Here is a 20,305-nt window from a genome sequence, read left to right on the forward strand (position 1 = left end):
AAGTAAGAATTTGTTTTCTACTTTAGTCGGAAAACTATTCGTAATTGCACTTCAAGGAGCTTTCAAATACCACATCATCCAGCCGAAATTGCTAATATTACTGATCATCTTAAAGTTGCAGTTTGAAGTTGGTCGACATCAACCAAAACTTGCAGGGGTAGAAACCAAAACTGTCTGACAATGTGTCAAAACAAGTGATTTCATCTGCACTGTGGTTAAACCAAGGACTCTGTATTGTTCAAAAAAAGCATCTCAGACAGCCTCAGTATAATGCAACATAATGGAGGTGGAAGTTTGACAATAGCAAATCTTGTGAAATTGTGAAAGAAATGTGCAAGTTTAGCTTGTTTTTATGGGGTGACTAAACCGTTTTCAAACTAAGGAGGAATGTTAAATATGAAAGAACTGAAGAAAGCCTTCAGTGTGATTTTGTTTCACTCCTCACGAAGGGTACCATCTCACTAACTATAACTCCCATTGGTTGATGGTCCAGATTTTGAGTGGGGAGTCTTGAAAAAAAAAAAAAAAAAAAAAAAAAAGGCCTTTGTGGTTAAATAAACTGTAACAAATATTTTGCGACATTGTGGCTTTTGAGTCTAAGGTGCCAGCAATGTTTGTGAAACAATGTTGGTTTTAGGAGAAATTGGGTACATATTCCATCAAGTGTCTCAGCATCTGCAATTTAATGTTGCCAAATTGGAGATTTCCAAGTAGAATTTGCAGTGAAAGGCCCCATTTATGGGCGCTTACAAAGTTTTGTAAGTTATGTGTGAAAATGAGGAGGAATAAAGTTGAATGTGAATGTGTTGCTGACCACACAAAGTATGTTTCCTTTCACAAAGGAAACTGCATTAAATCTGATCTAAGCATGAGCATGCGCTAATTTTTCTTCAGCTTTTTAACCACTTCCCATTTACAAGGAATAATATATTTGTTCTAAGCTAAAGCAAAACATCATAACAAAGTGGTTATGCCACTTTAGTTATATTTTTTCAGCTAAGGAAAAACATCTAACAACTAATATTCCTGATATTTGTGGGCATGTTCATAGGAAGTGTGTGTTGCAATCACACAGAGAGAGAGTATGAAAGTGGTAGAGAGACAGATTGTTCTTTTAGCAGCAGCCAGGCACACCTTTTTTTCCTTCTACAGCCTCCTACACACAAGGGAAATTCAGAAGGTAAGCGACAAACTCTGTAAATTAGCAAGGCACTGGTTTGGTGAAACCTATTTTCAAATCTTCTTGGCTAAGGTCTATGATCCTAGCAATGCGATTTCCATTAGCTTTTAACCACACAGCTACAACAGCTATCATTAACATCAGCAAATGTTAGCAAAAAGGAGGTGTGTTTGAATGCATGCCGTTCTCCTTCCAGGTGCACACAAACTGGCACAGTCCTCTCTCTGCAATTATTATTGTTAATACAACACCTGACATCACCGCAGATTATGTATTTAGGCTAAATAAATAAATGAAAATCAGTCGGTTAAAAAAAATAAATAAATAAATAAATGTAGCCAAAGCTTGGTTTGGGGTAAGTGAACAGATATTAGTAATAAGTCAGCCTCTCGGATGACTAAGTGTACTGGTATGAAAACAATTGCTTCAAAAGATGCATGGCCATACATTGTATTGCTACTCAGTTCTTCCATAAAACGCTCTTTATTTTACCAAGGTTGCATATATTTTAATCTTCAGAGCAGAAAAACCAAGCTTAGTAAGTATGGAAGGAAGCCTGTATGATGCAAATGTGGACTTTGCATGTTCGAATGACATGCAAAATCCATATTGAGTCTATGTTATGCATTTTCAGGCTTTGTAGACATAAAAAGATTTCTTTCATTTGGTAATATTTTTTGCATTTCTACTGAATTTTCAACAGGGATAAATAGCCATAAAACATATGCATCTACAACATCAAAACAATGTCTATTGTGTTTCAGCTCATCTCCACCTTGACATAATCTCAATGGCTCTTACCAATAGTACACAGTATCCTCTCCCTGCAGCGAGCCAGCCTATAGCTAGCCCCAGCAACTCAAGCATCTCCTGGCAGACAGAAGCAGTCAGGGGAGTTCAAATAGCAGCTACCCTGCTCATCTTTCTGGTGAGAAACCATCCACGACATGAGAATTAACTATTACACACTGCCAGCTCACAGAGGGATACATAATAGTACATAATAGCTGGGATCATCTGTTGGTTGTGGGATGACTGACCAAGTAATTTCTTCTATGTACATTAGTTTTATCAGCACCTGCTATGTTGCTGTTAACATTGTGTTAAATATATCGTATGACATGCTGACAACTTCTCAGGGACTCTATCATGTTTGATTGCCCTGATTTGGTGTTGACAGCATTTATTCCATGCTGAGCTTTTTGCCTCCTGGTTGTATTTTTATATTTATCTGACACACTGTCAAATAAAACTTCTTAGTGTGCAGACAGAAGACTGGCATATTCCTCAGGGTCACACTACTGCTTTAAAAGGTCTTGATTTCAATCTAATTGTCAGCTCATTCTCTTTGCTGAAGGTGGGCATACCTCTGAACACACTGGTGGTTTGGGCCCTTGGACTGCGGAGTCATCGGCACCTGGTACGCAGAGGCAGCAATGAGGAGACACGTGCTGCCAGCAGTTTTCGTGTTTATGTCCTGAACCTGGCCTTGGCTGACCTGGTGCTGCTCCTGCGTACCCCCCTCATGTTGGGCTACCTCGCTCACAATTTCAGCTGGCCATTTGGCCATGGTTTCTGCCGCTTGGTCATGTTCCTCCGTGGTCTGGGGTTGTATGCCTCAGCTTTTCTCCTGTGTGCTGTGGCCCTGGAGCGCTGCCTGTGTCTTCTGAGGCCTGTGTGGGCCCGACTGCGACGACCCACCTGGGCTGTTCCTCTGGTATGTGGCATCTTATGGCTGATAGCCACCATCCTGTCTGCCCCCTACCTCCACAGCACTGTCCTGTCTAATTCTCAAGGAAAACTCCAGTGCCTGGAGAGCGGAACTTTTAACATTGGACTGTTTCTCACAGAGACAATAGCAGGTTTCATCTTACCCTTCCTCGTGTTCCTGGGAAGTAACATGGCCGTCTTACTCTCCATTAAGCAGGCAGTGCCACCAACACCCACCTCTTCCACTCCTTCAATTGCACGCAAAATGACCAGGATGTATCATGTACTTTTTTTCACCATGCTCCTCTTCCTGACTTGCTGGGTGCCATATTTTGTGTGTCGGTTCCTGCACGCTTTGGCAAAGGGAAAAGCTGACTTGAACGATTTGCATGCAAAAGCACGAATTGGGGCATACATTTCTCTGTACCTAGTGTACATAAAAAGTGCTCTTAACCCTGTGCTATATGTGTTTGCTGCCCGAGGTTTAGGCCGTGCCATCAAAGCTTCTGTTGTTTCTACTATTGAACGACTTTTTAATGATGAGTCCACAGAGTCCATACGCAGGAAGTCACTAAAGAACTCACAGATGTAAAACTTAACTCAATTTAAACTGATCCAAGTTGAATTGGGGTGCGACTCCATCAATTCCTGGCCTTTCACCATATACTGTACACATACGTTCTGACAGATTCCCTCCACTGGGTTGTTGGCCTGTAAAACTTTGATTTAAATGCAAAAATGTCAGAGAAATACAGTTTAAGTGCCTTGATTTGTCAGGCGGACCAAAACTTGTCAACTCTAGTGACATGCAGATGCACAAAAACACATCTCATTTCACAGTTAAAAAGGCTTGGTTCTCCACCATCCGTAAAGAACAAGAAGGTACATGGCCTGTAGGCCCAGATGACTGAATATTATAAAAATGTTGCTTTGTTGCAACACGCCAAAGGCAGTGGGGTAACTGGCATTAGAAACAATTCAAGAATCATCTTGTCTATGGCCTGTAAGAAAGACCTACTTAGTAAATAACATACCATAGTCAACACATTTGAATATCACTGTTACCGGGCCTCAGGCCATTGAGCTTTAATGTACTTTCTCGGTGTCTTCAAACAATTGCAGTCTCCATTCATTAATGCATTTGTTTTCCAAGCTCTAATCTGATCCCATCTGCTGCTACTTGCATCAACTCACTCACTGTGAATGTGTCTGTTGAGCTTTAGAAAACTAAGGAACATGCTGTAGAGAAATTGTTACAGATCAATATTCCATTGTGAATGCACTGTATCCATAATTTTGCCTCATTTATGCAAGCGTGGCTTGTTTGTTTGTTGCAAACATTTTTGATAAGTGTTTTATTTAGTCATTGCAGTTTAATTTTTTTCTGTCTTCAGAAACTTTTTTCTTAACAAAACAATTTCTTGTACCCATTTGATTGTATTTGAGCACTTTGATTGTATTTGAGAGATTTTAGGTAAACATTTTCCATAACTTTACTTTTGCTTAATAAAGTTACCCTTTCAGGCATTACATTGACATGGATATACACCTGGACCAAAAACTAATTCATCAAAAGGGTAACAATTAATCCATTTTAATGTTCACATTTAAACGAATGCCCCTATTAAAAAAAAAAACAAAACAAAAAAAAAACACACAACTGTAAACAGGGCAAGGAGCAACATGGGGTAGAGCTAAATAGCAGTTCACTGCATTCATACAGAAAGCAGCCAATTGTTTTTCATAATTTTCTTACATTTTCATTCCTTTTCCAAACAACATTTTTAACATCACTAATTACTACTGTTGGTATCACCATCTACACATTTACACACAAGTGTTGCATTGTTCAGGCTGGATTTTCTTATACTAAGAGTTCCACAACCATAAATTGTACAACATACAAGTAAGGCTTCCCCATATACCACCATGCCAATGAACATGTGCACCCTACTCAGACCTGTTTCTCACCGAGGAATATCACTACCCAAGTTCAGGTTAGGGTTGACCAGCTGATCAAAGTGTTTGTGTGCATGTAGAAGCAGCACCTGGGCATCCTGGATTGCCTCCGATTTCTGCAGAATTTCTCCCAGTTTTCGGGCCATGATCTCAGAGTCATTGTCTGATATAGTTTTTCTCTTCCAGATCTGGGAGAAAAAAAAAACAAACAAACATAAATATTTAGCAATATTGTATGGTGACACGGAGCATAATTTCTCATTCTAAAACAAAAACTAAAATTTGAGCTGTGCATGACAAGATCAACCCAAACAATACCACACTGACTGTAATTTTTTCAGCAACACTGCATAGAAGTTGCAAAATAGAGAACATGCTAAGAACCTGTTAAATTGCAAAAGAGCTGACCAAGACATTTCCTCAAGATCATTACAAAATGCAGTTACACTGAGCCTTAGCAACACGTCAGGCACATATGAGATATATTTTTTTTTGCGTGACTCAAACTTACGTCTAATGTTCCATCTCTCTGTAGAAGGTAATGTGGGAGGTTGAGAACTCTTTGTTCAGGTATCTGTAAGATGTATATGAACACAAACAGGATGAAAAGTAATTCATAAGTAGAATTTTATTGCCACCTCTTCATCTCATTGTCACTTAAAAAGGTAAAAAAAAAAATAAATGCAAAAACTCTTCTTTGTTGGAGTTTAAGCCCTTTATTGCTGATCCAAAAAATTAATAAAAAAAAAAAAAAAAAATTCCCTTCTCTCTCTAGAATAAAGTCATTGAGACAGGTCCTTGAAAACAACCATATTTCATCACATATTCAACCAACAAAAACTGCTGACTCACTAAAAGAGATTGACATTTGTTTTGGAAAATGCAGTTCACTACTTCTTTTTCTGGGTAACTAAAACTCTAGTTGCCATTTCTCAGTATTGAAATGGCCCATTTAAAATCTTAGGCATTAGATGGATGTTGCATTTTTCATATTTCACAACCAGCTACATCCAGAAATAAAATTTTGCAAATTTGAGTTAAAAGAAATACACAACATTTCTGTTTTAAATTGAGAAAAATAAACCCTGAAATGTCAGAGGCATTTTGTAATGAAAACAGTTTCATTTTTAGTATACTTGTGAGAGTATTTGGCACCTGTTTAGCTTTCTCTTCCTCTTCCTCCACACGCTCCCTTAGTGTTCGGCAGGAATGCTCCAAAGCATTGCTCTGCTCCTCTGCACTTTCCAGAGCGTGGACCACTGCCTTCAGGTCTCCCTGCAACAAAATGTACCAAACAAACACTAAAGATATCATTTCATTTATTATGGACACATAGTTAACATAGTAGACACGCAACTTTAAAGGGGAGTTGCACTACAGTGCAGGGATTGAAACAGATTAAACATTTACAGTTGCTTATTGAATGTCATGTTTATTGCATTTTGAGCTGAGCCAAATTATTATTTGAATTAGTGAATTGTTTGCTGACTAATCACTTAATGATTAATAATTTGGAAAATAAAATCCCACAACATAGTGGAAAATAGCCACTGCAGGATAAGATTGGATATGAACTGGTTCAGTTTGTCCAACCAACACATCTGCGGAATATACCAATTGGTTAAGAAACTCAAAATGGATGGATCATAAAAGTGTTTCATATTCATTTTATATGAAAATACTAACCAATTTATTGTGTAATCATTTGAAATATAACCACCAAGACAAACTAATCAAAGAGATTTTACTTTGAAAATATCAAAATAAAACTAGCTCAATTTGATTACCTCCAGTGTGTCCAGTGTCTTCTTTCCAACTGTAGACTTCTTGGCCTCCTCCTGGTTGCTGAACGATGAATGCTCCAAGTATTTTTGTTTCTGTACTGGAACCTTGAGCTGACCACACTGAGAAATGAACCTAAAAGGTATGGGACATAGAAAAGTGATAAAGAAAACAAAAGAACACATGAAAGCCAACTCCTTGAGACTCCATCAGTTTTCACTTGAATCTAAACATCCATTTAGAACATTTTGTTATCAACTTCAATGATCCAAGACAACTGCTTATATATTAAAAAAAAAAAAAGAGTGAATGGGATTTGTTTCGATTTGGCTTTTTCTGCATGTACACTATGTTAACAACATCAAAATTTGGATGGTAATATCTCATTCCTCCTAAAAGAAAGTATTGTTTATTTGTAGAATGGCGATAAAGTCTCCCCAACATGCTGTGCCATAATTTATCTGAACCCATTCATTAAACACATAATTGTTTAGGTTATTGAATACACGACCACTAGAAAACTGGTTCTGTTCACCTGTTTTTCATTATGTTCAGATGTTCCTGGCTCTCTTTCTTTTCTGTCCGCCTCAAAGCAAGAGTTGTTCTGTTAACACAGAAAAAAAGAAAATCTTAAGAAGTTGCTTATGATTTGTTTCATGGCTGTTCCTCCTACTTTTGTAAAGGAGAATATCGTTTACCAATCTTAAATGTACATGTACATATCCTTGGCATCTACAGGCAAATCACATATTTTTCAAACAAAACCAAGCGAAGACAAACAGATTTCAGGTTTGTGTAATTTTACTTATGATTTCATCATTCTTCGAAAAAGTAATGCTGGATACTCAACTAAGTTAATACTAGTTAATACTTAAACCCACTCTAAGAAAAACCTGCCAATATCACAACGCACAACAAGAATTATGTAACCCGCTATTACTATAACAGTAATTCTGCTCTTGATTCAGGGATTTTTGAAAGCTCTTCCTGCAGATCCCTCAAAAGTCGCAGATATTTGCATGCCTTATACAATAAGCACATTTCTAATTTAATTTTCAATGACGTTCAAGTCAGGAGACTTTGTGGATAAAAATATATATAAAATAATAAGCTAAAAATGTAATTCGCCTGGAATCTACGCATGCATCTGGATGTCAGAGAATAAAATATAATATATATACATGTTTTCAAAGGCGACAACAGGAGCTTTACAGGTTTATCTCTGAAACTCACAGAATCGACAAGTCCATTATGTTCTCCAGGGCAAGGATGGCGAAGGGTGGCATCAGCTCCCAGCTATCCCGCCCTTTGGCTTTTTTGGCTTTTGTTGGGACTGAGGATGACCCTTTACATATTGGACACAAAAAGTAGCAACACAAAAACAAATGAGAGCCAGTACGTTACTTCCCTCTCCATCCATCACCCAATGAGCTCTCTAATGTCTAATAAGCAGGTGTTACCTTTCCTCTTCTGTCCTGGTTTGGGCTGGATGTCGGTGCCATCGTCTTCCAGCACCTGATCCTGAGGAAAAAACATTGTGATGCGTTTAGACTGACTTCGACCAAGTCAGCTGCAAACTGACAGGAGGACACCGACTTGAAGTCCCCGTCTTACCATGTGCTTCGTTTCTTGTTTTGTCGCTTCCTGTCGCCTTTTCTTGTTTAACTTTGGTGTTTTTGATAGCTCCCGGTTAGAGCCTCGTCCGGCTTTCATGTCCCCTAGCTAGTTCACGATAACATTAACATGTCTGGTTACGACGTCGTAAATACACCAACGCTCGTAAAGCGATGACAAATTTTGTGTGGAAATTGCGTCCTATTGTTATAAGATGTTAAGGCAGAAATGCTATATACGTCACAGACACCAACACCTCAATTCGCAAAGTATCCCCGTCGCCATTATGTCGACTGACGAGCTGCTTCTTTTCGCGCCGCCGTTTTCGAACAGTCAAGCGCACATCGCGCATGCGTGAACGGCTTCCCGGATGTACGGGTGCCAAGCTGCGTTTCCTCCCTGCTGATTTACAATCAGCACCAGTAATAAACACCGACTGGGGTGGATCGATATCTAAATAATTTAAATGTGGAGTCACAGTTCCCTCCTTTGGACAGCTGCATGGATATAATATCGGGGGGAAAATTTTGACAAAAAGTTAATTACTCAGATCTTGGACATTAAGTATGATATTATTAGTTTATAACTAACGACAAAGTAATTCCAGGAAGTAAGTGCTGATAAAAACTGGAGGAAAATGTAGCTGCTGAATGTCACCTTCAGAGACGAGACAAAAAATGCACACCATGTACAACCTGCAGCAAATAAGGGATGAATCCTGGCAATACTGTTCATTCACTGAAATCTAGTTACTACTATATTCCTGATTGCACCTCTTGATAATTCAACCTATAGTGAATACTTTACAATCAAATATTTTGTGTTTTTTGTTTGTTTATTTAGTAAAGTCTGTAGATTTGTTTTCACCGTTCGTTCACATCTTTTTTTTTTTTTTCCCCCGCTGTGGACTTTAGTGACATACTCAAATCTAATATTTTCAAAATTAAATAAGTCACCATATGGAACTGAAATGTGATGTAGTTTATATTTTTAAACAGAAAATTAAAAATAAATTCAAATTAAACGTTTCCATAGAAAAAGAAAATCTAATCCCCACATATGACTGAAAATCAGAGGGTTCCAACATGTTGGCTGCTTCTTCAACAATGTAGTCTGAATGTTGCCACAGTTTGACAATGTGTCTATTACACCCTTCCTGGGAGGTGAAATTTGCCAGTGAAGCGTCCATGGTTGTGCAGGTCAAAGGGGCTAAGCACCCTCCTGATTCCTAACATGTTGCCCTTCACAATGTCCTTAAAAGTCCATGGATTCTGGTTGTTCTGCTCCCTCTCTATCTGCTTCTTTTGGAGCTCTGCGAAGCTCTCTCTGCTCACAACCTGAAATAAATGCATAGATAATACTGTCACACAAACAGATGCCACAATAGAAAATTGTCCATCTGCATTAGTTTCAAATCAATTAATATTACTGAGCAAATGGTAAACTGTACCATCTCCAAAAAGAATAAATGTTTAAATATTTATTTGTTGATTCTTGAGAATTGTAAAAAAAAAAAAAAAAAAAAAAAAAACAACTTTGTGTACAGCAAGAACATGTTGAAGAATGCTTGCATAGGAATTGTTATAACAGTTGTGGTAAAACAAGTAATTGGATGACAAACAAATGTACAATTTGTAGGGCTTCATCCCTGGTCCCCTTGTTCTTGATCTGAATGTTCTTCAACATATTAAAATAAAAGCCCAATATGTTAAACTTTGTTTTAAATGTTTTATGGATGTGGTAGTGTGCCAATTTATTGTAAATGACTTACTTTACACCTAAGAACTGAAACTACATTTGGAAGAACTCCTTAGAATATATATTACATTTATCAAAATGCATCTGGCATAGTATATTCTTTATACCTCACCTTGGCAGGGAAGGGTAGCTTCTTTGCCACTTCAGTCAAGATATGTTCAACCTCCCCAAGCTCCACCTTTCCTCCCACCTCCACGATGAAGCGACCATAGCAGACAGGTGTTACATAGTGGTCAATGGCTCCCTTTCCCCCGCCCATGCGCTGACCCAGGCCTTTACGTGTAATTGGCTTATATGGGCTTTTGACACGCCAGCAGGCAAAAGTAGTTTTGGGATCCATCTTGCGGTTGATGGTTAGACGTATCATTTCTAAGTGACCCCACTGTAGGTAGCCTCCTCCCATAGCCTGAATGTCAAGGGGAGGGAGAGAGGGAGAGAGAGAGGGGGGGTGGGAGAGAGAGAGAGAGAGAGAGAGAGAGAGAGAGAGAGAGAGAGAGAGAGAGAGAGAGAGCATGATATCACACTCTGGTAAACCGGTTTGTAGTTTCCTCTTGTTATAACTGTTCAGTTTTAATATACATGTGAACAGTTAAAAATACAATTTAAGACCAGCACATATCACATAAATTCACTCACCACAATAGCATACTGTCCTGAGGTAAATGAATTTGCTTCCTTTGTTTGGCCTTGGATATCCCGCAACTTCTTCATCTCTTTCCTCGCCTTTATAACGTTAGGCACCTTATTCATAAGTTTCAGTTTGGGTTTCTCTGGCAGCACCACATCTTCAGGTAAAAATTAAATTATAGGGAATCATTAGAACAACGCAACAATAAAACAAAGTTTCAAGCGAACATGTACACTTGGAGAAGGATCAGATCTAAAGACGGTCTCTACTGTGTGTTTTAGTTCAACTGTATACATGCACACTAGAACAATGTTATAGTTTGAATTAAATTTTATAATCAGCAAACATTTTATAATATATATATATATATATATATATATATATATATATAAATAAAACACATAAATGATAAGATGATGAATGTTTACCACTGAAATCTGGCGGGATGTCATATGTTTTAAACCCAGCAGCTAGAACTTTCAAGTTGCTGTACAAAGCACCTGTAACACAAACAGAATGGGAGACACAAATTGCCGTGATTTTGACAAAAGTAACTCTGCTTTAAATAAAATGTTCAAATGTTCCTGCTACGAAAGCAACGCTAGGTTTAAATTTCTTGATCTGAACTGTTGTCAAGCCAAAACTAGAGTTGTAGTTATCAAATATATTGATGGTCAGCTATGCCAGGTGACAGGTTGGGCGTGACAAACGGGAGTAAATTTTCAATTTCATGTCTATCTTCCTGTCAATGCTTTTCTTTATTGACAATAAAGATAATTCACTCTAAACAAAACACCCACACACAAACAAACTTGAACTTTGAACTTGGTGTTGATGTTTTATAAAATGAAATGTAATTTGTCAAGATTTTTGTTGGGGGGGTGGGTCACTTGTTCAAAGTGGGAAATGACCAAAAAAGTTTGAGAGCCGATGTTTCAGTCTCTATGAGGACTTACAGTCCTGAGTACATTCCTGTTATCACCAGGCTGTCTCTGGACCTGTTTTACACCACAGTTGCATGCTTTATACCTTACACTTACTGAGTGATATATGATTTTACTTGTGGCGTTATATGTCGCTAGGTCTGTGTTGTTTATTTTCATGCTGTAATGGACAAGTGAGCCCAATGAAGTCTTGTCTCGTGCATATTAACTGACGTTCTGACATAAATATGCAGCTTTAAGGCGTTTTTCTGGGTGATTACAATAGAAATATCACTCTAATTAGCCTTAATGTTTACTTTCTTGTTAAACATATACTGGTCTGTCAGATAAAGCTATAAATAAATACACACCTCCCACATTTTACAGTATAACTTTGAGGTTACCTTTTCCGTGACCGGGGGCTCTGCAGATACCGGCCAACCCGCCCAACGCGGCCTGAAGGAGGGAAACCATCCCGCTAACTTTGAAAGCGTAACAGCAAATATTAAAATGTCGCCTGAACTGCTGAGTGTAAGACCATTTTAGGTTTACAGCAAGACAAACTAACAATAAGCTAATGCCACCACGCTCTGTACAAGGTCGCTGCCATATCCGCAGCGCTGTTTCCTCCAACTTCCGCCGCCGGCTGACACACTTCCGGTTCCTGCATATTTTCGCAATAAAAGCGTCCCTTGTGCCACCAGCACACTGACGGCCGCTGTCCCAGCTGTCGGAGAGCAGGGGTATCCTGGAGTTAGGAGACATGAGCTTTTAACTGCCAACATATCAAGTGATTAAACAAGAAAACTCCTAAACAGCTGCTACATGTTTTCTGACAACAGTTAAATGCAGCAATAACCATGCACGCAACAATGCAGTAATAAATATCAATTTTCAGTGCTGTTTTCCACATCATGTCTCTGCATGACATTTGTCTTGTCCCCCACCTGACAGTGACAGGCGGATACACGTGATGCAAACAGCAATGGACTGACTGGACAACTCTGAGTGAACTGTGGCTGGTCCATCCAAAGTTCTGTTTTCCTTATCTCTCTGTTTTTGACTCTCAGACAGGACACTGACCAAGCATGGTGACCTTTTGGGGTCTTCTGTTGACACAGCTGATAAAACACAAGGTGAGTTGGTTTGTTTTTTCTCCCTTCACTTTGATTTAAAAATTTACTTTGAATATTATTATATTATATATATATATATATAATATAATATAATATAATATAATCCCTATTAAGATTATTCTTCTCTCTGCTCCCTTTCACACGGATTTGGGAATGCTGTTTATATTGTATTTTTTTTTCTTTCTCAATGAATGAAATAAAAATGAAAAAAAAAAAAAAAAAATATATATATATATATATATATATTAAATCGGCAGTAGGGATAAAATGAATGTAATGAACCTCTATGCCTGGTCCAGTGATGTAACACCCAGTGTTATGTAAGAGAGCAATGTGATTGAACAGCTGTTTGGGGACTTCAGAGAAATGCTTACGTGATAATTGTTCAAATATTGCAACATGAACGGTACAGAATATCTTACGAAATTTGCTCTTTAAAAGGAAACTGTCAGAACAAAACCAATGAGGTTTCTGCATCCTGCTGGCACTCAATGCTAGGCCAATTACTCCACCAGTACTGATTTCTCCATCAATTCCACCATGGGGCTATCATATCAAGTATGGTGTCTGATGGTGCTCTCATATATGATGAGCCTCAAGGGTGCTGAGGCTCAGTTTCCACATGCCTGTACAAAACCAGAGGCTTTGCAGACCCGGGTATGTTGCCCCCTCTGGAATGGGTCGCCTTGTGGATTTAACTCAGGGCGAGGAGTCTGTGCACCCCATCCTGCAAAGGACCTCCCAAAACCAGTGGACTACAGGGTAAACTGGCCTCGCGCCTTCTATGACTCAGTGTGTACCTGCTGGGGAAACTATGATGGCTTTGACTGTAGCCAATGCCTGCCAGGCTGGAGGGGACCAATGTGCATGCAAAGGCATCATGTGGAGAGGAAAGAGATAACAGATCTGACTGATTCCGAGAGAGATACCTTCCTCTCAAACCTGCATCAGGCGAAACAGACAACCAGTAGCCGCTACACGATCCTTACCAGCAATGACACAACAGTGGATGGGAACTATGTTTTTCACAACACAAGCGTCTATGACTTGTATGTATGGATGCACTACTACTCAGCTAAGAGCTACGCTGGTTCTGAGAAAAATGCTGCACACAGAGGCCCCGCTTTTATCTTCTGGCACAGAGTGTTCTTACTTTTCATCGAGAGGGAGATCAGGGAACTCACAGGGAACCAGGGATTTTACATTCCATACTGGGACTGGACCAGGACCAAAGACTGCAACATCTGTACCAACAAGTACTTTGGGGGAGTTGGCAAAGATGGCCGTATTGACAGTGCTTCCCCTTTTTCAAAGTGGAAGGTGATATATCATTATCATTCTTTTCTAAATGCCTTTACCTTCTTCTAACCCTTCTTTCATTTCGCCCTGGAGACCATATGTCCATTTCAGGAAAGTCTTGATATCATCTGCATCCAGTCTGCTTCTGGACATCTGATTCGCAACCCTGGAAAGGATCCACTCTACAAAACACTGCCAACCGCTGGTGATGTTGAAGACACAATGGCAATGCCACTTTTTGACACACCACCATTTGACAAAACTTCAAAGAACAGTTTCAGGAACAAGCTGGAAGGTAAATTGTGCAATTCACAAATAATATTAATCTTAATCTTAATCTTTAAGAAGTCTGACTTTCAGTTTGAATGCTTGCACCAGAGTTTAAAAATGTTTCAAGTGATCATTCTGATACATTAAGCAATGCAATAGTTTGGGGCATAGTAAGCAAAAACACCATGAGGAAAGTGGAAATATAATTAAGATGTGTTACTCTGTCCTCCAAGGTTTTGAGATTCCTGTCGATTCCCGACGGCTCAATAATTCCATGCACAACCTGGTCCACAGATATCTCAATGGCACTATGTCTCTGGTTCCTACTGCAGCCAATGATCCCATATTCATGCTACACCACAGCTTCATTGACAAGTAGGTCATCTTGATTTACTCCTCCAATGTTAATGCGTCTTAGTATGTAGTTCTGTTTTCCCCTCACAGTGAAATCTCCACCAATCGTGCTTTTAACATTTAAACAGGTACAACAATGAAGGATTTGCACTGCATTCCCAAAGTATATCTGTGCTTTAAATACTCATCAGGCTTCTTGAAAAGTGGTTGCAGGACCACAGTGAAGCAACCTACCCTGACAGTGACCTGGTCCATCCAGCCCAGAGAGCGCAGGCCTACATGGCCCCATTCCTCCCTCTGCGTACCAACGACTACTTCTGGGGCAGAGACACTTACAGCCTGGGTTACAGTTACAGTGAACACAGCCTCCCCCGCTCTGGAGCTGGTCATAATGTTGCAAAACATGATGAAAGTAGACATAATTCTAAAATGAATATGAGAACAAGTAAGAGTTCAAAATATCTCTACTTTCTTTGTATATGACTGTCTGATTATGGTACATATGAGAAATTTTCTCTTTGTTGTCGCCAGGCTATTTAGAGGAATCCTCAACCAGCGGAGTGCAGTGGCAGTGGCCTGTTGTTGGTGTCTTTAGTATTGTATTGCTGTGTGTTAGTGTTGGGGCTGCAATTAAATGCTCAGGTGAGATTATGTATATACACACACACACATATATATATATATGGGGTGGTATGTCATTCTCATCAAATTTTTCATCACAACATATCTATATATCCCACATATCCCAGGCAAAAAACAGTCAACACAGGATGGCCCAACAGAAGAGAAAGACTCAGGGGTGGGTCATCATTCTCAGATAACACATATATTTAAATTATTTTCTGATGAGCAGTAAATACCAAGGAAGTGTCTTTTTGTTTATTGCAGCTTGACTACAGGTCAAACCCTCTATATGGAGTCTGGGTAAAGGAGGAGAGTGGGACCAGTGACAAATCATTTTCATCGATGGATGTTGCCTCTTGTGCGACTCATCTACACAATGCAGCACCAAGGGCTTCATCAGAGGGGAGAGCAGATAACCAGGAATCAGCTGTAAATGTGGAAGTACAGCTTTAGATTCAAAGGGATGGAGCATGAACCAGCTAAAAGAACAGGAGACCCTAAGACTGAAGACTGCCCAGGCTACCAATTCATGAGTCAATTAATAACAGCATAACATTACAATTTAGATCAGTTGGTGTTATACACTGCAGGGTTGCTGCTTAATGTGCAATTAGCTCATAATTTGATTGTTAACAATTGGGTCAATTTTCCAAATATTACACACAGTTTTTTTCAGTTTGTTAGGTACATTTAACTGAGACTAATGCAACAGCTCCTTAATAAAGCTTACTTTAAAAAAAAATGTACTGGGTATCAGGTTTCAGTAATTGTTTTTCATAAAATTGTTTTCTCTTCCAACATATTCCTATGCTTGTATGATGAGGCAAACTATACATTAAGAAAAAGTCAGTTTACATCTTCATACCAAAAAAGAGAAATAAAAACAATGATTAATGGTAAAATATAAAGGTTTATTTCAACAGCAGAGCATGTAAACAGGATCAATTCATTGCATCTCTCTGCTGATATACAGCTGTTTTCCATGGGAAATATTAAAATGCCAAAGGATATTTTCACAAGAAAAAAAATAAAGTTAGAATAAAGCTGCAGAGGTTCATTCATCAGAACTCACACCCTGTCAGCCAAACATGGACTAATGAGAAATCTGCAAAATGAAACATGTCCTGATGTTAACAAATTTGACTGGAAATTTTAGCAATGATCCACACAGGCTGCCAGTCCATCACAGGCCCCAGTGCTGTGAAATGGACAAATAAAGGTTTTCCGATTTCTGTTCTTATGTGCCTCAAACAATGAAGTCAACAACCTGACAGGACTAAAATTAATAGGAAATGTAACATGTGCAATCCATTGGAAAATGAATATGTTTAATAAGGCTCCAGATTTGAGACACTTCATCAGAGAGAGGCTGGCATCAAACCTATTTTGCGTGAGTTAATAAACAGCAGTGGTAAATACAGTGGGCATGATGAGTTTAAATTCCATGGTAGAGGAGGTCATATTTGGGAATATTCTGAGGATCTATAGGACTCTGGACAATCATCTTCCCCCGCATGGCTCCTCTGTATATGACCTCAATCAGATCCATGAAATCTTGCTTTGTCTTAAAACTGCCAACAAATTTGGTGTGATCAGGAGAACTGAAAGAAAAATTGTAAAATAATTATCACCTTATAATTTTACATATAACTTATTGTTTGTATATATGTATTGACTGAATCCTTTGTGTTCAATCACCAGATGGAGAGCTGGATTGTTAAAGTATGACCTTGAAGAAGAGCTGAAATAATGGAAGAGTTAATGGATGAGGGGATTGACATAAAAAAAAGTCACATTTAATATTTTTCAAGAAAACACCTTAGGCAATTATGTTAATTTCTAACATCTGCCACGTGTCCACAAAACTGTATTCGTAAATATATTTGCGGTTTGAGCTGCTGGTTGGACTAAATAAGACATTTGAAGATGTCATCTTTTACTTTGCAGTTGTGACACATTTCTTTTTTACGTGTCCCTGACCAGAAGATTGGCTGATTAAAGAATATGGAGATTAGTAAAAGCAGCTTGAAAATGTTTACTGCTTTAATTATAAAGTTTTATAATTTATAGTTGCCAGCTACGAGCAGTTGGAAAGCATGGTAAAAATTACAGTTAACCGATTTCAGCTTCTCTATAACAGTAATATTTAAAGGATATTTTTCTTTTACCTGTAGCTGAATAAAACGAGAAGATGCCATCAGGAATCTGGTGGCGATCAGACAACTGACTGACTGACTCGTTTTTTTTATTCAGAGTTTATCATTTATACATTTTTTATTCTGATCAGCGGCTTAGTTGACTCACCCATAGTCCACTTTCATGTGCTGCCCGTTGAAAAAGAAAACAGTGGAGGGAATATAACTGATGTCAAAGTATCTGGTGTATATGGGGGCTTTATCCACATCAACGATGTAAATCGATGCCATGTTACTGAGGTCGTGTGCAGTTTTCGACAGCTGGATGAAAACAAATCAAAATGAGAAATTAGAAAAAGCAAAAAGACACCACCGATGATAAAGCCCATTGGCTAGTGAAATGAAACGGTCCTGCCTACAATCTCATCGAGCTGAAGGCAAACCGAATCTTCGTCTCTCCCAAACCTCAGAACCAGGACTTTCTCCGCCACACCTTTGATCACTTCATCTATGTCCTTCTTGCAGTTTAATTTAGGCAGAAACAAACTCATTTTCCAGGCTAATAAAACGAACTCCTCTACTTTCACTGGCAGGAAATGACGCCTCTGTTGCTGTACGACCCTTTAAAAAAATCCCTCCGGAAACCGAAATGGCTTCACAATGGTTATGATTATTGTGGTCATATTTGACAGTATTATCCCTTTTATTTATAAATTGCATTATTAATTAGATGAATTGGGTGTGAAAATATTTGACTGAAATTATATTTTATTTTAAATTATTATTTTAAGAAGTCCAACCAGCAGTGTGATTTCACTCAGACACATTATAGTGTGACACCGAGCGGCAACGTGACCTTCTCCGTAAGTTAGACAAGCGTGGACGCAAAAAAACAAGTGCAATCGAGTTCCGGTATATTTGACAGGCTGAAGCTGGGTGCTGTAATTTTCTATAAAATGGACAAGAAGCACAACAAGCTCGGTACCAGTTTCTGCTGCAGTTAGTTCGTGGGACAGGTCTGTATCGCCTGCTGTTGGTACAGCCATTCATCGCGATGCTCCGGCTCTTCGGCAGCCGGACTCTTCCTGAGCTCTACAGATGGGGTCACTTTGGGGCAACCTGTGTCCCCCAGAAGCAGCTGATGAGCTTTCTGCCCGTCCGGCACCACCAAGTGTCCGTCCCAGCCCGGCACTTACACAGTGGGAGCCCACTGTGGAAAGATGCTCTCCAGCCTCAAGGAGATAAGGCGGAGGACATGGACACTATAGATTTGGATAAATGGAAATCTGTAATGAAAGCAAAAGCTGCATCAGAAGAGAAACAGCAGGTCAATGATGAAGTGGACGTCAGTGATGATGATGATGATGATGATGATGATGGTGGTGGTGGAGGCCTCAAAGAACCAGGAGGTGAGGGCAGTTCTTCTCTGGAGGCAACCAGGGATCTGGTTGTGATGTGGCGGCATGCTGGGAAATTAGTTCCTCAGGAGATGAGTGATGAGGAGGTGCAGACACTGGCAAAGCTGACAACCAAGTCTTCCAGAAAGAAGTACCTAAAGTTCCTGGCGATCAAGGAGGGCCATAAAAGGAGCCGTAAGGAGAAGCAGCAGCAGAGGAAGGTGGAGAGGGAAGCTGTGATGGAGCAGAGAAGAGCAGAGGATGGCGATGTAAGGGAAATGAAAAATACATTTCTCCTCCAGTACTGGGACCGCTCTCTGGACAAGCTGCTGGCCTGGAGGAGCGCCCAGGCCATGCTGTTCAATCAGCCACTGGTATTTGACCTGAGTTATGAGTCCTACATGTCCAGGCAGGAAATCAAGAACACTGTGTCACAGCTGATGGAGGTGGAAGCGTGGAACCGACGGGCTGTCGAACCCTTCCACTTGCACTTCTGCAACCTGCAGGATGACGGGGCCTACAAGGAACAGCTGCTCAAACGATACGGTGCAGAGACCTGGGACCGCCTGCTCATTAGCAGCACTGACCGCCACCATGTGGATCTGTTTCCTCATGAGCAGCTTGTTTACCTCACTGCCGATTCTCCCAATGTCCTCCGCACCTTTGACCACTCCAAGGTCTACATCATTGGAGCCCTCGTGGATCGGTCCATCCAAACAGGCTTGTCACTGGCCAATGCCAAGCGTCTGAAGTTGGCCACAGCCCGTTTGCCCCTAGACCAGTTCCTAAATTGGGAAATGGGGGCCAAAAATTTGACTCTGGATCAGATGATCCGGATCATGCTCACTCTCAAGGACACGGGAAACTGGGTGGAGGCACTGAAGTTTGTGCCTAAGAGGAAGCATGATGGTTTTCATCAGGAGCTGACACAAGGAGAGTCTATCAATGACAAAGACCGGGGGGGCACAAATCATAGACAAGGAGAGGATAATGGCAGGCCATTAAGATTTGGCGAAAGGAATTCAAGAAGCTCATATAAAAAATTGGACCAAAGTCTGTACAGGTCCCATAAAGAGCCTAGTTTCACAGCTAAACACAGAATGACTGGACTGCCCAGTAACAGTGAAAACAAACCACCGGTTAGCAGAGTACGGACATCGTTTAAGAGCAACATGGGTGGAAGAAAGACTGCGGACAAAAAGATGTGGTGGAATGATGAATGAAGCCAACTAACATTTTTTTCCTTGGGTTATTAGCAATGTGTGTGTCAAACACCATCTAAGGAAATGTTAAAAATAAAGTGATGAATAAAATGAGAGGGAAAAATTCTTTTGTTTTTAATTTGAGTCCCTGTTGGGGCCGCACAATATGCTATGTAGACCATTGCAGATATTGAAAGTAATTTAACCTCATCTTTACTGAAAAAAAAAATAAATAAAAATGAAAAAGTGAATTTTTTCTGAGTTAGGGTTTGTGTGCCAAATTACCATAGCTCGTTTATGGAGTTGTGCAGCCCGAGTTCTTATTTGAAATAAG

At 39.7% G+C, this 20,305-nt stretch overlaps 6 protein-coding genes across 6 annotated transcripts; 3 read left to right on the forward strand and 3 right to left on the reverse strand.

Moving 5' to 3' along the window:
• Positions 1-1,022: 1,022 nt before the first annotated feature.
• LOC115041506 (C5a anaphylatoxin chemotactic receptor 1) lies at positions 1,023-5,626 on the forward strand. Its single transcript, XM_029498981.1, has 3 exons — positions 1,023-1,180; positions 1,945-2,108; positions 2,538-5,626. The coding sequence occupies exons 1-3, from the start codon at positions 1,042-1,044 to the stop codon at positions 3,480-3,482; spliced, it is 1,248 nt and encodes a 415-aa protein (XP_029354841.1). The 5' UTR covers positions 1,023-1,041; the 3' UTR covers positions 3,483-5,626.
• cenpq (centromere protein Q) lies at positions 3,969-8,553 on the reverse strand. The gene is made up of 8 exons (XM_029498982.1): positions 8,246-8,553; positions 8,092-8,152; positions 7,865-7,976; positions 7,167-7,235; positions 6,637-6,766; positions 6,005-6,124; positions 5,361-5,423; positions 3,969-5,037 (listed from the first exon to the last, which is right to left on the reverse strand). The coding sequence occupies exons 1-8, from the start codon at positions 8,342-8,344 to the stop codon at positions 4,858-4,860; spliced, it is 834 nt and encodes a 277-aa protein (XP_029354842.1). The 5' UTR covers positions 8,345-8,553; the 3' UTR covers positions 3,969-4,857.
• A 542-nt stretch (positions 8,554-9,095) lies between these two features.
• On the reverse strand, positions 9,096-12,187 carry mrpl16 (mitochondrial ribosomal protein L16). The gene is made up of 5 exons (XM_029498704.1): positions 11,959-12,187; positions 11,060-11,131; positions 10,640-10,788; positions 10,116-10,409; positions 9,096-9,582 (listed from the first exon to the last, which is right to left on the reverse strand). The coding sequence occupies exons 1-5, from the start codon at positions 12,026-12,028 to the stop codon at positions 9,391-9,393; spliced, it is 777 nt and encodes a 258-aa protein (XP_029354564.1). The 5' UTR covers positions 12,029-12,187; the 3' UTR covers positions 9,096-9,390.
• Positions 12,188-13,230: 1,043 nt separating this feature from the next.
• On the forward strand, positions 13,231-15,780 carry LOC115041486 (tyrosinase-like). Its single transcript, XM_029498950.1, has 7 exons — positions 13,231-14,010; positions 14,083-14,284; positions 14,493-14,634; positions 14,805-15,058; positions 15,145-15,255; positions 15,363-15,412; positions 15,502-15,780. The coding sequence occupies exons 1-7, from the start codon at positions 13,231-13,233 to the stop codon at positions 15,688-15,690; spliced, it is 1,728 nt and encodes a 575-aa protein (XP_029354810.1). The 3' UTR covers positions 15,691-15,780.
• Positions 15,781-16,133: 353 nt separating this feature from the next.
• Positions 16,134-17,963, reverse strand: txnl4b (thioredoxin-like 4B). Its single transcript, XM_029498648.1, has 3 exons — positions 17,792-17,963; positions 17,542-17,693; positions 16,134-16,838 (listed from the first exon to the last, which is right to left on the reverse strand). Exons 1-3 carry the CDS (start codon positions 17,921-17,923, stop codon positions 16,673-16,675), a joined length of 450 nt encoding a protein of 149 aa, XP_029354508.1. The 5' UTR covers positions 17,924-17,963; the 3' UTR covers positions 16,134-16,672.
• Positions 17,964-18,245: 282 nt separating this feature from the next.
• Positions 18,246-20,187, forward strand: trmt10c (tRNA methyltransferase 10C, mitochondrial RNase P subunit). The gene has a single exon (XM_029498715.1). It carries the CDS (start codon positions 18,427-18,429, stop codon positions 19,990-19,992), a length of 1,566 nt encoding a protein of 521 aa, XP_029354575.1. The 5' UTR covers positions 18,246-18,426; the 3' UTR covers positions 19,993-20,187.
• The last annotated feature ends 118 nt before the right edge of the window (positions 20,188-20,305 follow it).

This window comes from Echeneis naucrates, chromosome 3 (genome assembly GCF_900963305.1).
Source record: "Echeneis naucrates chromosome 3, fEcheNa1.1, whole genome shotgun sequence".
Taxonomy (NCBI): Eukaryota; Metazoa; Chordata; class Actinopteri; order Carangiformes; family Echeneidae; genus Echeneis; species Echeneis naucrates.